At 53.3% G+C, this 15,172-nt stretch overlaps 2 protein-coding genes across 2 annotated transcripts; one reads left to right on the top strand and one right to left on the bottom strand.

Annotated features, from left to right (window-relative positions):
* Positions 1-8,785: 8,785 nt before the first annotated feature.
* On the top strand, positions 8,786-10,736 carry LIP1-5 (Lipase 1; the record flags this gene model as incomplete). Its single annotated transcript, XM_036638454.1, has 4 exons — positions 8,786-9,000; positions 9,075-9,304; positions 9,389-10,677; positions 10,731-10,736. The coding sequence occupies 4 exons, from the start codon at positions 8,786-8,788 to the stop codon at positions 10,734-10,736; spliced, it is 1,740 nt and encodes a 579-aa protein (XP_036495480.1).
* A 352-nt stretch (positions 10,737-11,088) lies between these two features.
* Positions 11,089-14,953, bottom strand: CGCS363_v006604 (uncharacterized protein; the record flags this gene model as incomplete). Its single annotated transcript, XM_036638453.1, has 3 exons — positions 11,089-13,577; positions 13,986-14,753; positions 14,809-14,953. 3 exons carry the CDS (start codon positions 14,951-14,953, stop codon positions 11,089-11,091), a joined length of 3,402 nt encoding a protein of 1,133 aa, XP_036495479.1.
* Positions 14,954-15,172: the final 219 nt, after the last annotated feature.

Raw genomic sequence — 15,172 nt, 5'->3', positions numbered from 1 at the left:
ATGGGGAATCGTCCGGCAATGGCACGCTGTGAGGAACGACTTGCACAATGAGATGAAACTTGAACCCCGAAAGGGACGGGGATCTGAGCATGCCGGCAGTCGACCTACCAACCTGGGCTTGCCGCCTTCTACAGGCCTCGAGCTATGGGATACTTACCTGACAGAGCAAGTACCTCGTCGTCGCGCTTTTCTGTTATTTCTCCGGGCGGGTGATGAGAAGGAGACGGTCGCCGCCGACGCCGCCGCTGCCGTGCCTGGCTTGGGTCACCTGTCAAATCTGCACAATAATTCCCGACCAATGTGGGCGAGTTCCACCAGCTACTGCAAACTTCCTTTCTTCAGACTTCATACCTTTCACTTTTGGAAGGGGGGGTTGGTAACTCTCAACCCCGGCAGACGCAGGGCTGGCCGCCTCGGAGGAGGACGGTCACCTCGCCTATGTGATCTCGAGTCCCTGAGATCACTACGGCGAAGTGGAGATGGGAAAGTCTACCAAACCCAGAGCCAATCTGAAACGACAGGGAAGGCGGCCGATCTCCCTCGCCTCGCTGAGTCGACGAAACATGACACTTTCGACGTCGACTTCCGCCGTTCTCGAGCCGTGGATGTGGATTTGGACGTGGTACTGGTGGTGGGCAAGCTCCAACCTGGAAGATGGGGGGAAGCCTGGAGGGGGGACACGGAGAGCCAGGACACCACGACGACAACCTCGTCCTCGTCACTTGCCTTGTCCGCATCCCGCTATGCCCAGAGCCTTGCCGGCCGCTTGCCAATGCCATGCGATGCGCCTGATTCGTGCATGAACCTGCCTGTTCCCACCCAGTGCAGTTCTCGTGCCTGGGGAGATAGGTAATGGCGGACAGAGAGGACCGTGGTCGATGCGACAGCAGCAGCATGCACCCAGCCATCCATTTCCAGCCGTGGTTTTCCTCGTCAGTTTCCTTACCTATCTATGTGCTGCTCCCCACCCAGGATACGACAGCGGGCTGGTTGATTCTAACTGCTATCGCGCAAGCACGAACAAGCAGCTCGTGTTGATGTCAACCCGCAGTTGCTTCTCCAGTTTTTTCCTGCAACCGACGGCCTTGTTCACGGTTGCTCCGCCGCGTTGCTCTGCCTGCGGTCTGGAAGCGTGAAGGTGTGCTTTGAGCCAATGTTGTGCAGCACCCGAAACACGGCGACAGGGGCGATTTTCAGGTACATGAAACACGAGCGAGCGACCTTTCTAGGGACATGTCACATCGTCCTTCCAGAACGATTTGAGGCAGCGATCGGCCGTTTATGTCAGCTTTGGACATTGCTCTCTCAGCCCTCACGGGTCGTCTGGCCCAAGGGCAGACCCCGGGAAAAGGGCTGGCTGGGCCTGGGCAACGACCTTGCGTCCCATGCCCACAGGTCGTTGCTCGAGTCCCCTTTTTGACAAGGAATCCCACTGGAGCGTTCCGGTTGGTCCAAGAAAGGTGCGGCAAGACTTGACGGAGCCCACCGCCCAACAACGACGACGAAGACGACGATCGTGAACGCTCGACGGACAGGCTCCGCTGTCACGGATCCTTTTGATGGATTCAACGAAATGGGAACGGACGGTCGACCGGGAGGTCGTCTGCGGGTCACGGACTGGTACTAGTTTGCCCTCTCTCTTGACGGCCTCGCGGTTGATGCCTCGCGGGCCGGGACAAGCAGCCCGCCCCAGAGTCAGGTAAGCTTCAGTCAGGCGCAGTTTAAGCATACGGTGAAAGGCTATGACGTCCCGCTAGAAGCCCTCGAATCGTGTTAGTCCGCCAGCCTTGTCCGTCTGCCCTCGTCTTTCTCTCTGTCTCTCCCCTTGCGGGCCTCGCGGACGCCGCCGCTAATGCCCCCCGTACTCGGAGGAATCACCCGGATCGATATCAAATCGCCGTAACGCTACTGCGCGTGTTGGGGGTGGACGAGACAACAGCTGGCCAAAGTTCCGCGCCGTTCCCAACTCTCGTCTCCAATTTTTATTTTTTTTGGAGTCCTGTTTCCTGGTGGTGTTGTTGGACAAGGCACATCTTTTTTTGGGCATATCTCAAACTTGACGGCGTCTGCCATCAAATCTTTCTTTACCCATACCACCACCACCCATCTCCTCCTTCTGCCGCCCACCGCTCTTGTTTCACATCGCCGCGTTTGTTTCGTAGCCCAGCACTCCCATGAACACGAAGATCTGTGCCTGGATCGCTCCCATCCACCGGGCAAGCATCCACCATCCCACCACGCACCGTCCTTCTCAATCCAGTCCTCGTCCGAAGCGGTAAACACCAGGTTTGGTCGGTTCCTCTTCCTGCACGGCATGGGTTGCGCACACTTCCTATCCTCCTCCTCCTGCGTCGTCGTCGTCCACTGTGCTGACGAGCTTTGACGCTGTGACCTAGTTGCACAGGTAGCACTCGGGCAGATATCTGAAACAATGACAGACAACTTGTTCAGTCTTTCTCGTCCCTCTCAACAGACGTTCTGACCTGTGTCCGTCGTTGCCCACTATCACGTAGCCCCCCTTCGCTCGTCCGCCGCCACCGTCGCATTTGCCTGCCTGCCTCGTGGCGTGGGCCATGCCATGCCGTGCCCATGCCACACCTGCCTCGACTGCTCTAGCTCCCCAGTCTGTGGACGAAGAAGCGCCGACATAGCCTCCCGAGCTGCATGGAATCCTTCCATCTCGCAACCGAATCTCGCTCCATCACCGTTGCCCTTAGCTCCCCTTTACCCGACGTCGGCCTGCCCGTCATCGTCGTCTTAGTCTCCCCAAACATAGAGACGAACGACGGCAAAATCTTTGACAGCAGTGGCCGGCCATCATGTCCGCGCCACTTTGCCGCCGCCGCCACCCCGAACGAACCACTGCAAGCTGCTCAACTGACAAGTCGTAGTCGATCAAGCTAGCCCTTGTCAACATGCTTGCTGCTCTCTTCTTCCGCCCTTCCGCCACATACCAAAAAAAGGTGACCTCTTCCCTGAACCGGTACGGTAGAACCATCCATGATCCCCGTTTGTGTCTGCCCACCCCAGCAGCCGCGATCTCCCATGCCCAGGTCCTCTCCAGATCGCAAGAGCTCTTCTCTGTGTGTACTTTGTTCGGCCTCGTCCCGCCGGTAGACCCCTGGCTCGAGATCGACTCCTGAAACCGCAGACCTCGCCCGCCTGCGGCTGCCATTGGTGTATGCCGCCCTGAGGCATAAAGTTCCGTAGGCGCTCAGACTCGACGACAAGGACACCGGCGCCTTTTCCTCGCAGGGGACAAGCCCATGCCTCCTCGCGTCCGGTTGACTCGTTTTTGGTCCCCTTGGGAGTGCGGCGAGGAGAAGGGGTGGCCTGCCGGGCGTCTCCTCCGACTGGCTGGGAGCGGGATGTGGTTGAACGTTCCTTGGGGACCTTGGGATGTATACAACACGCGAGAGCAGACAGCAGCTGGACTTGGATGGATACCTACGCATTGCGACGGGCCTCCCTTTGCTGTCCCCGCACGTGGCGTGCTGTGAACTCTCGAGGAGGGAAGGTTTGCCGAGACTTTCATGCCCTTTTGCCCACTCTTGGCGCGCGCCGGCAAGGTCGAGGTCGATCACTCTGGAGGGAAAGGCCCAGCTGGGAAAGCACGCGGGTCGGTAATGTTGGGGGCGAAAGGGCGAAGGACGACACCCGGGGCACCGCTCTCACGGTGATCAGTTACCCGCCCAGAAATGGTGCTGGCCGTCGTTGATCCTCGGTGTTGTGGCCGCTTTCTACCTCCTACCAAGCCGGAGGAGGAGGAGGAGGGAAGGTGTGGTCAGCGAGATGGAATACCCGGGGCGGGCGGCGGCCACGACGACGCAGGAAGGCAAGGCAAGGCAAGGCCAACGGCGTTCCCCTCCACCTCCTTCGGTGTGTCTGGACGCGGTGGCATGAATGACGGCGTTGCCGCCCTGGTCCATGGCCTCATCAGCAGATCCTATGCCGTGCCGCCCTTGGTCTCCCTTCCCGATGCCTGCGTTGATAACCTGCTGGAAGGCCTTGCTTCTTCCTTCACCGGGCCCCCGGGAGGAGGACGGCAGATTCATGACTCCAGAGGGCAACGCGGGAAGACGCATGAGCATTCCCCATTCGTGGTTTTTCTTTTCCTTCCTTTTGCTAGGTGATACTTTACATGACGTCTGCCTCTTCCGTCCCGCGTCCCGTTGAAATTCCTGCCGGTCCAAACCCCCGGAACCCTCTTCCATCGTCTACCCAACCCTCCCCGGGTGACGACGAACACGGAGAGATAATGCGTGGCGTGTTGACGTGTATGTGTATAATGTTGCAAACGTCCCCCTTGTCTGCACGAACAGGACCCCTTCTCTTGCCGCGCCGTGAATCCGGCGAAGATACCGGCGAGGGTAGAATTGCTGCCTTCTTCCTACCCTGCATGTTACCCTTCGCCCGAACTGGCGGTAATTATTTTCAGTGCTTGCGAGCGAGCTTTCTACGGCGTCCGGGTTGGTTCGGTATTGACGGGGGGAAGAGGGCCTAACAAACCGGGCGCCCTGTCGTCGTGTCCTCGGCGTGTGTATGATCTGCACATAGAGTTTGAATCTTGCACTTCTAGAACGGTGTTCTCGGGAATCACGGACGGATAGGAAAAAAAAAACAGGGCAAAATGGTATCGGGGCCACCAAGGGGACCTGACTCTGACTCCGGGCTGGTTTACTGCTGTTGCTGTGTTGAGGTATTAGTCCGAGGATTCTTTTTTAAAGTGTGTGTACGTGTGTAAGTGTGTATGTATTCTTTTTCAGCTGGAGTGAGGCGGACACGACGGACGAGGACCGAGTTTTGCGGCGGAGGTTCCGTGCGGAGGAAGTAGGAAGCAGCATTGAATGAAGCTGTTTTCCTTCTAGTTGGTTGTTGTCGTTGTTGGTGGTGTTGGTCTTTCGCCTCATGAATTGCGAGCAAAGACCAAAAAGTTTATGGTTGGGGATGCCGTGATAGGTCCGGAAGGAAGGGACGAAAGGCAGTTGGTTGAGTTGGAGTTTATTCGGATCTTCCGTGCCTGCGGCTGGTATGTCCGTGTGGACTTGGCGCGTGCAAGCTGGAATTCTGTTTTGTTCATGTTCTTTTTGATTTGCCAGCCCGTATGTGCGTGTGCGTGTGTGTGTAGGTGGACGTTAAAGTGTCTTTACTCTCTTCTTTTTTGTGTTTGACTCGGGCCCTTGGTGATCTGATGTTTGCCTTGGATCTTTCTTGGATCTAACTGGGATCGGATTGTGGGCGAGCGAGCAGGCGCATAGAGCTCGGAGCGGGATTGGGGAGAGCGAGGAGGACTCTCTCGGCTCGGGGTATGTTGCGCTGCTTGCGAAGGGACGGGTATTGGGACTTGTCGGGCCATGGATGAGGCTTGGTCTGTGGTGGGTGTGTTTGACCGCATTGCAGTCCATGATATCGAACGTCGACCTTAGTCAGTTGAGAAAGAGAGACGGGGGAGGATGGCATGTGTTCCCGTTGCCATGGTGGTGTTTGTTTAGTACGGACAGTTTTGCCTTTCCTTACTCGGCCTTGTCGTTTTTCTTTCTCGGCCGGCAAGAGTTGACGTGATGGAGTATTACTGACTAAAGGACGAACTGACTTGTGCTGTTATCTGTCAGTATGCGAGATGACGTTGGGGGTTTGGTTGTTGTTGATGATGTTATGCTGCGGGTTCCCTTCCCGTCCCCGTGTCAGTTGTTGAAGTTGAGCAGCGCTTGACTCGAGGAAAGTGACGATCACGCGGCATATGTTGGAACTCTGGATGGGTCGCTGTTGAGAGATGGACAATGACGATGAACACATTATCATGTGAAGCTTGCGGTTTTGGACGAGATCGTGGGATGAAGCGCACCTCTCTTGATGCAGAGAGTTGCCGTGGCCATTGTCTCTGGGAGGCAGTAAGTTGAAGCGGTTGTCAGTTCGAACTGAACCATTTCGCTGTTCTAGTCTGTAGACTAATTGCTAAACTCTAATACGAATTAAATATTGTTTTCAAATGTGTGTTATGCGCTGTTGCGAAGATCACCCCTTCTCAATCTTGTTGTTTGCAGATCTTATTTAGCCTCACAAGAAATAAATATACCTTTCTTGAAAGTCCCAGAGACATCACAAAGCTCAACTGTGTGAGATCACTTCAACACAAGTCTGTGGAATTCTTCTGTCTCTTGGAACTGGTTTTGTAATACATGGCGGTGTTCTGGGAATTTGATTTGTGCAGTTCGCTGTGTCAACGAAGCCATGTTGCCGGCTTGACACAACATTTACGACAATCCCAGACGTCTCGGCTTCTACTCTCTACCACGTGGATTCATTCAATTTCAGATTGTCTCTGGTGTCATCAGTTATTAACCATCACATGTCTCACTCACGATCATCTGTATCTCTTCCTGTCTCCTCGTAGGACGCCGACCCCTGCGAGCTCACGGATCCAAGATGCCGTACTTCTCAACATGCCGTGCGTACATGTAAATCTCTCTCTGTATTTATGTGTCCATCCCCCACCAGTAGATCTTGGGCGCGAAAAAGGTCGGAATTAGGCTTTCTTATGCCCTGCAGCCTCCCGTCTGCCCTTCCGAGTGGATGACGCCGCTGTATGGAACCTCATGCGTGTTTCCTTCGAGGCAATGCGTGCCTTTGTGTGACTCCATGCCGGGGAACGGGTTCCGGCAGAAGAAGCGGATGGCTTGGGGGTCTAGACTCTTCGAGAGTTGCTTTTTTCTCCCATGGGAGGAAGCCACGGGATGGCTTGGAGAGGGAACTGTGGCTGCCCCCGGAAAGATTCGTTGGTCGAGGAAGCGACGTGCCAAGAGGGAACGTTGTATGTCAGCGGGAGATGGCAGATGCATTGTTGATTCGATGCGGCTTCTAGACAGTGGTGGTTGCCTTGGCGCGGAGTGGCTTCTCGGATGAGGCCCTGGCGAACCGTACCCCTGAAGCCAGAGATATTTGCTTTTTATATTCTACTGACGATGCACAGATGAGATCGGAAACACGTGTATGGTGTGATTCAATGTTAAAGAAACAACTGCCCATCGGAAATTGTTGGTTACCTCTTCTATTATATGAGACTGTCTGTCAATGCGAACGCTTCAGGGCGTGCTGTTTCGGGGTGAGACTCACTTCTCGTCGTGACCAGAGTAAGATGTCTCCTTGCTGCAGCCTGAGTCTATATCTTTGAAGACACTGTGCCTCAAATGACATCACCAGATTTCGCTATCAAGACAAGCCCCCAACGCCCCGGTTTTGGTCGATTTCTGGCTTCCAAGGCCATCAGGGCTGTTTTCGAAGCCTTATACAAGAAACTCGAAGTCAACACTTGCCCCTTCTTACTTTTGTGCAGTGGAGGAGCCTTAGATGGACTAAATACAACACACTAGGCTTCACAGACATTATTCGTTCTTCAACGAGTAGTACATAGTTATCTCTTGCTCTAGGGATGAGAAAACCAACACGCCTTTGCGATGCTAATGACTGCAGCACCGAACTCAAGCTTATGTGAGCTCGCTCACTACCGAAGCGCAATATTTTCTGATGAACCAGTCAGGAATAGGACTTATTGCGCTCCGTACTGTAAGAATGTTACATGTAACGACTAGCTATTTTGGTTGGTATGAATGAGTTGATAATTCTGGATAAACTGCCTTGGAACCTAGATCTATCTTTGGAGTAAAAGAGGTGGAGGGTAAGAGTAATTAGAATGAGGCGAAGAATGAACATCACCGAAGCCATGTTGATGGCAGGTTTCTGGCAACTCAAGTCGCCAAACAAAAGACTCGGTAAATGAACGAGTAGATAACTGAACGAGGGAGCAAGTCGACGAGGGCCAGGCGAAGGGATTACACTTCAATGCTTACCTTTGAAGTAGTATATGTAGTGAAGAAGATCAACAAGTATCTTTTCTCCCGAGCTCGTCACCAGTCCGATAGTTGAGGCTAGGTTCAGGTCACCCTCACCACCAACGATTTATGATCACGTCGAGCCATAATTGTCCAACTCTTTTAGACCAGACCCTCTCGACTCTGATCACGAAGAGTTCCCGTTTGCCCTGACGGACGTTCAAAGTGAAAACGTATGCAATTCCTCCAGTGAGAACCTTCCTACCATAGTCTGGGGATCTTTCATTCTATGCTTGAATCTCACTGTGCCCATTGACGACGAGTGCGGTACCGACATCGACTTCTGCGGTTTGGGCAACTACCAAATCGGCAATTGCAACACCTCAGCATTGCCGCCATAAGATGCCTCAATAGCGATGTTCTCTTTTGATCTAGATATCGCTGGTTTATCTATAATAGTAATTGTCATAGATATAAGTATAATAACGGCTCCATGGGCCTCTAATTCATCTATAGCCTCTCTAGCTTTTACGGGTAGCACGAGAGCCGAGGGAATCTCGGACTACCTCATAGGTCTCTGTTCGTATATGTATGATTTCAACCATTAACCCGCAGTTTTATGTGTTTGTACTGTCGCTGCGGCCGAGTCTGCGGAGATCCCGGCGCCGACCGAGCTCCACAGCTCGGATGACATGCAGTGCCGCCGGGGATCCGGATAATGCGGGGTTCGGGACCAATTTGCATTAAGGAGTGCACTATTAGATGAGCGGTTTTTAGACGGGAAAATCCTAATGACGTCGAATCGCGGTCGACAGATCCGGACCAAGCCATGCCATATCCTTCACAGCTGATCCGTATTCCGTTGTTCTCACGAATAAGTGCAATCTAGCCAACAGCTCTATTATCTTGTATAGCCGTCCTCTCTTCGCGCCCTGCATTGCACTTGCAGTATCACAATGAGTCCCTTGGAATCCGAGCAAGCTGTTACCGTACAGATCCAGACAACCACCGTTCCCAGCTATGCTCAAACTATCATTGGCAAGCGGTCGCCTATCTCCAACGACATTGAAGAGTTTCGCGGTATTCCATACGCCCGTGTGCCGGGAAGATGGGAGCACTCACGCCTGAGAGATTTTCTACCCCGTGACACGTTTGACGCTACAGAGAACGGGTAATCTTGTATCATTCTCAGGCGTCCACATGTACAATATAGACGCAGTATGGATAATTCTAACAAATTCTTAGCCCTCGATGTCCCGCATCCGGCGCACTCGATTCTCGCGCATTTCAATCATACCTGCCATACCCAAACGACCGCCAGGACGAGTTTGAGTGCTTGAACCTTCTTATCATGCGCCCGAGCAAGGAAGCACTGGCAAGATGCGATGAAGACGTAGAGGTGACCAAGCTGCCAGTGCTCATTTGGATTCATGGCGGCGGCTACATAAGTGGCGCAGCAACGAGTCCAGAATTTGGTATGTCTCGTCATGACTGGATCATGAGTTTAATAGCGGATTCCCGTGATGAAACGAGGAAAGTATTAAGCTCACAATATTCAGATCCCGCCCGGCTCATTCTCCGCTCTCTCTCCAAAAAGACCCCGTTCATTGCGGTAGCCATCAATTATCGTTTGGGCATATTTGGATTCGGCGCGTCATCTGACATGATCGCGTCACAAGACAGTGACGCTGCTCTCAAGGGCGTAAACTTTGGTCTTCATGATCAGAGGCTCGCCCTGATCTGGGTTAACCGCAACATTGCCGCATTTGGAGGGAATGAGGCGAAAGTCACGATTATGGGCCAGTCCGCTGGCGCAGGATCATGTCACACTCATCTCCTCGAGGCCGAATTGGGTGTGAGCAAGCCGCTCTTCCGCAAGGCTGGTCTCATATCAGGCGCATGGGGCAGTCTCGATTCCATTTCGCTCAATATGGCGGACAAGCGCTGGGCGGAGCTGTGCCGACTCCGTTCAGTCGAGGACGAAAGCCCCGTCGACCGACTTGAAGCATTGAAGAAAGTCCCTGTGACAGATCTACTACAGAGTGTCTCGGACTTACACTGGTGGTTCTTCGCAATGGTCGTCGACAATTTGACAATCCGAAGAAGCAGCTTGGGATGTGACGTCTCTGTCCACCTTGGACATGACGAGGCAAACGGCCCAGCCAAGGCCGAAAAAATACAAGTCATGGTAAGCGCGACGGCTCGCGAGTTTGAGGGTTTTGCCCGTATGGCCAACTGGAACTACGCCAAATTCCGCGCCGTTTTTTCATCCAGCTATCCCTCGGATGCTGCAGCTGAAAACGTTCTTCGAGCATACGGCATTCTCCCCACATCTTCCCATAAGGAGCTCTTTGACGGGTTCGTTCAGTTCATTTCCGATGCCACGATGGCGTATAAAATCCACCGTGCCGCCGAATTCTTCAAGACCTATCGGAAGAAGCAGGCAGTCCTGCGTGGGCAGGACCCGAGGCGCGTGGGTGTGCAGACGTACAACATCGAGTTCGGCAACCCTTTCCCGGGTCCCTTGCAAGGCGTCGCGCACCACGGTGTTTGTATGATCTATACTTTCGGTAATTTCCACGACGCGTTAGAGAAGGTTGACCAAGGGACTCCGGAAGGCTATGTCGAACCTGGCCAAGAGCCTTCAGAAACTACCCGTCCTGAATCCTCACAGCGTGCAGAGGTGGCTGACGAGAGAATTACCGAGGTAACGGACCACATCAAGTCCAACATCGACTTGAGTTATGACATGCAGGACATGTACATCCAGTTTATTGTCGAGGACTATCAAGAGACCGATAAGCGTACGGATCCTGATCAGATTACGACATATTGTCAGGACCGATCAGTATGTATAGAGAGTTGGGTTGGCAGTGAGAAATGGAGATTGAGAAGGGAGAGGTATGATGCCTTAGAAGAGGATTTGGACTCAATGCTTGTCGCTACGCGGAGACTTGTGGGAAGCGTCCTGGACATGCCCTTAGAGTGAATTCCGTCAATCTATGATGACTCCACCCAACAGATCATCTTCTGAGCTCAGCAGATAATGCTCTAGAAAATCTTAGCATATATTTTCAGCTGCATTATGCTCCTTGCAATGCCCTACCCAGACCTCTTTCAGATCCTTGCCAGCAACGTCACAAAAGTATCTGTGTGGCTCAGATATCCGCGATCAGTTTAAGGCATGAACATAGTTCAAATTATTGTGAGAAGTAAAACCACAGACCCCCCTCGCAATCTTGAAGCTTCATAATTTGCTTCAATAGCATGGACAAGCTACATCCTCATATGTCAAGGTGACCGGAAGGTACTGAAAGACCGCGGTGTCGGGCCTCCTATGCCAGGAAGGAGTAAACCTCGAACTTTCGTCATACGATCCACCTCCATTCAAAAGGAACGTGGGAACCCGAATTGACATCTGGAATCTCTGCACGCCAATATCATCAATGATCGAACAGGAGAATCCGTTGGAACACGGATCAGAGTCCTTGGCGCATTTGGCGTATTGACGCTGAGGCCAGACGCCTTGGTTCGACCACAAAAACAACACCTCGCCCCAATCGTTGGCGTTGGCATTAGTACCTGGTGTGCCGAGAATGTACGCTTGGGGCCCAGGGTACACGGTGGAAACAAGATGTCCTTGTGTAGTTAGATAGAATATTTCGTTGGTGCCATACTGGGAGTCGGGCTCTAGCCACCCGCTGTTCTGCCATGTCGGTGCCCAGCGGATGTACCTACCCTCCGTCCAAGGATGGCCATGAATCTTGAGTTTGAAGCACTTGTTCGCGGTGGATGGCGGACAGGCAGTTTCCGTGGCAACAGTTGCGGCCGTAGCTGTCGCAATGCCGAGGTAGCGTCTGAAGGTGGACGTAAACGTGACAGTCACGAACGGGGCTTGCTGGTTTCGTGTAACAGTGCCAGTTACGGTGACCGTTCCGGCCGTTGCAGTCGTCGTGGCTGTGACGGTGAGAGTCGTTGTACCAGTGGCAATTTGCTTGCATGCGAAGGAGATCTTAGTTGCGTCCCAGGTTCTCACCAAGGCAGGCGTGGGAACAGCGCGTTTGTCTATGCCGTCCGCTGTTGTCGTGGGTGTATCCTCTGAATCTCGCTTGTAGTTCAAGTACAAGAAGTTCACGGCTTTTGAGGTATCCGTGACGGTCGTCGTTTGTGCAGCGAACGTCCGTGTGAAGTAACTGTCGAGACTTACGCTCTTATACTCGGTGACCGTCGCGGTGGTGAAGACAGTGGTGGTCACAAACGTCGTGGTGGTGGTGGGGACGGTGGATGTCTGAGTAGTGTAGGTGAAAGTCGAGGGTGGTCTATAATTGATGTACTCCGTGCAGAAGGCCTGGCCAACCAGCCTCAGTGAAGCTAGCTCATCGGGCGAGGGGGTGATTCCTGGCACAAGCAAGCATTGCTTAGCGCTGCCCGCCGTTCCGTCAAACAGCACTGCGCTTCTTCCAGTGCCGAAGCCAATAGTGTTGGCGCTGTACACGTAATTGTTGACGGCTAGTTGGTTTGCCGGGCAGTTTGATGTGGTGGTGAAAGAGTATGTGGACTCAATACCAGCTACAGTCTGATCTGTGACGAACGGTTTGAGCTTGATCATGTCATAAATATCGATCTCCATTTTGATGACCCATCGTATGAACGGCTTCAGCTTGACCGCAGAACCCTGCCGGAACGAGGGAAAGGTGAACTCGACAGTCGGCTTCCAGTTCCTCTGCGTTGTCACCCTGCTCTGGAGAATATTTACGGTGGCGGCGGCATTAGCCCAAGTGAAGCGAGCTCCGCCTGTGATGTCGACGCTTGAGTCCGTGGAGTACTCGATGCCGATGCTGTAGAGGACGGCAGGGTTGATCCGGAATGCACCATCCATCTTGATAGGGCCAAGGTCCACTGGTTTATAGTTGTAATTCCATATGCCGTTCCACGGCCCGTCTGACTGAAGCCGAACAACCGCATTCGCAACACCGGATATCCCGGGCGTAACGTCAGCTTGCTGAATTTGGACTACGCCGTTGGTGATGACTACAATGATCTTGCCGATGAATGAGATGGAAGATATTGAGAAGCCACAATTGACACAGGACAAGACTTTGTTGCCTCCACCGTATGTCACAGCCTGTGAGATTGTTGGGTAGGTGATCAACCATGAGTAATTGAAGTCGTATGTCATCGTTTTGGTGACGATGTACGTGACGGTTTGGCAGCCTCCAAAAAGACACTTGATCGCGTCGCGGGCATCGTAGATTGACTTCCCGGCGCACACCAAACCAAGAAGGTCGCCCCCAGGAATGAGACCAACCAGCTCTCCCACAGTGTCGTCGCAGGCGATGTCCCAACCATCAACCGCGCGTGCTTCCAGTCTTTTGTTCAGCCAGTCAGCCAAACGGTGAGCACGCAATGCAGGTGTGTCCTGAGGATCATCACGTTGGTCCAGTCCCAGTAGCATTCGCCGGACGATTGTTGCGTTGGAGTTGGGCGGACAAACGTTTGCAGCAATTTGGTTCAGACCTTCAGTCGCCTTGGACGCCAGGTCTGCGGGTTTGCTAAGTCCGGCTTCTGTGAAGCCGTCTTCGGCTGCTTGCTGCCCAGCCAAATCATCTGGATTGTAGGGCGCGGCTGGAATATCGCTACCCTTCAGAGCCGGGACATGATAAGCTATGTTGTTGTTCTCGACTTGGATGCTATTGAGGAAGTAGTCATATAGCTCCCTCGCAGCCGGCGTCAGGTCTTCCAGTCTTTCTGGAGGAGGTCGGTAACCAGTTGGACTCGCAGTGGCCGAGGTCGATGAAGTTGCAGACGACTCAGTCGATGAAACCAAAGACGAAGTTTCAGTCAGCGAGGCTGAGAGCGAAGATTCACTCGGTGAGATTGATGATGACTGTCCAGATGATGTATCAGAAACCGATGATGTAGTCAGTAAATCCAATGGCGCCGAAATAGTTGGCGAGGGGGACAACGAAGGTCCAGGAGACGAGGGTGAGGAAGGTGATGGTTCCACAGGAGAAATAGAAAATTGGCCAGTTGAAGACACGGAGGAAGATTGGCCAGCTGGGACCGAGGATACCAACGGGCCCGAAGGTTCAGGGGTTGCCGAAACAACACATGACGAATCGGGCACAGGAAGTGGAAATGACACTGAAGAAACACCAGCGGCCGTCGAGGTGAAGCTCTTTCCACTGATCCCTTCCCTCTTGCCATAGAGAAGCGTGATCCTGTTCGCAACCTCAACCATCTTTCGCTCCCTAGCGAGAACTGTGAGAGATGTGGATGTTGCAGGCGAGTTCTTTGTCGAATCAAACTCCCAAAACCCTCGCGCTGTATCGAGGCTGCAGCCAGTATTGCTTTGGGTGATTAGAACCAAGCCGGGTGACTGGCTCAAGATCAAAGCAAATCTGGAGGCGTCGTCGGGGGTGAGGAAGTTCAGCGTAAGTTCCGAGGGCTCTGAGGTCGTGCTATTTAGACAGACGACGGAAGTGACGCGGTTTGAGTTTTCAAGCAAAACCCCTGCAGAGTTCAAAGACAGCTCGATCTGCATCACACGATCCCCAGGAACCTCGACATAGTTGAGAAAGACGGTGTTGGCGGCGTTAAGTCTGTCCGCCGATGTCCTATCAATGTCAATGTCTTGCGAAGGTACGAACAAAGTCGATGCTTGCGGGGCGCACGGCGCGTCGAAGCTCGGAGTGGCTGATGAGGTTGGCGATCCCGAACTGCTTTCGGGAGTGGAAAATGGAGCCGTGCCTGTCTGACTGCCGCCAGATGGGATGGCAGGCTGTGACAGAGATGTTGTGGGAAGACTTGAAATAGGCGTGACCAACTGGCTGGAGGAAGGGCCAATGACTAGTTGAGTTGAAGAGCTGCCACGGATGCTGGGGACGACCGCGGAGACAATCTGTTTGTTCTGGCATTGCTCGGCTGTTGTTGCGATTTAGTCTCATGTAGCATAGAAAGAGTTCTTGGTGCAGCTTACCCCCATAGACCACGATAACGGCCGGCTCACAGTTGGGTGGAGAAGATGCAAAATTGAGCAAAACCTCTCTGGTATTGCTATCTTGACAAAACGTTGCTTGTCCACCAGGAAGAGACGCGTTGACGAACTCAAGGACCCCGTTCATGCGTGTGAAACGGGTTGTGATGGCGCCCGGGGGTGGTGAACCGCCCCTGAGGAGCGGCTTCAAAGTCTCGCCAGGAGAATAATGAACAGGAACGCCTTGAATGAGAAGTTCTCCAGACAGTAGAACAAACGGAGTGGCAAGGTCGCACGTGTCCGGCTTCTCGCTGGTCTCGGTGCTAAGAAAGCCAGCGGTGTCTCTCTTCTTTTGGGCGCCACTGGA

This window comes from Colletotrichum siamense (genome assembly GCF_013390195.1).
Source record: "Colletotrichum siamense strain Cg363 chromosome Unknown KSG_Cg363_contig04, whole genome shotgun sequence".
Lineage (NCBI taxonomy): Eukaryota > Fungi > Ascomycota > Sordariomycetes > Glomerellales > Glomerellaceae > Colletotrichum > Colletotrichum siamense.
This window is presented reverse-complemented; position numbering and strand designations above follow the sequence as displayed.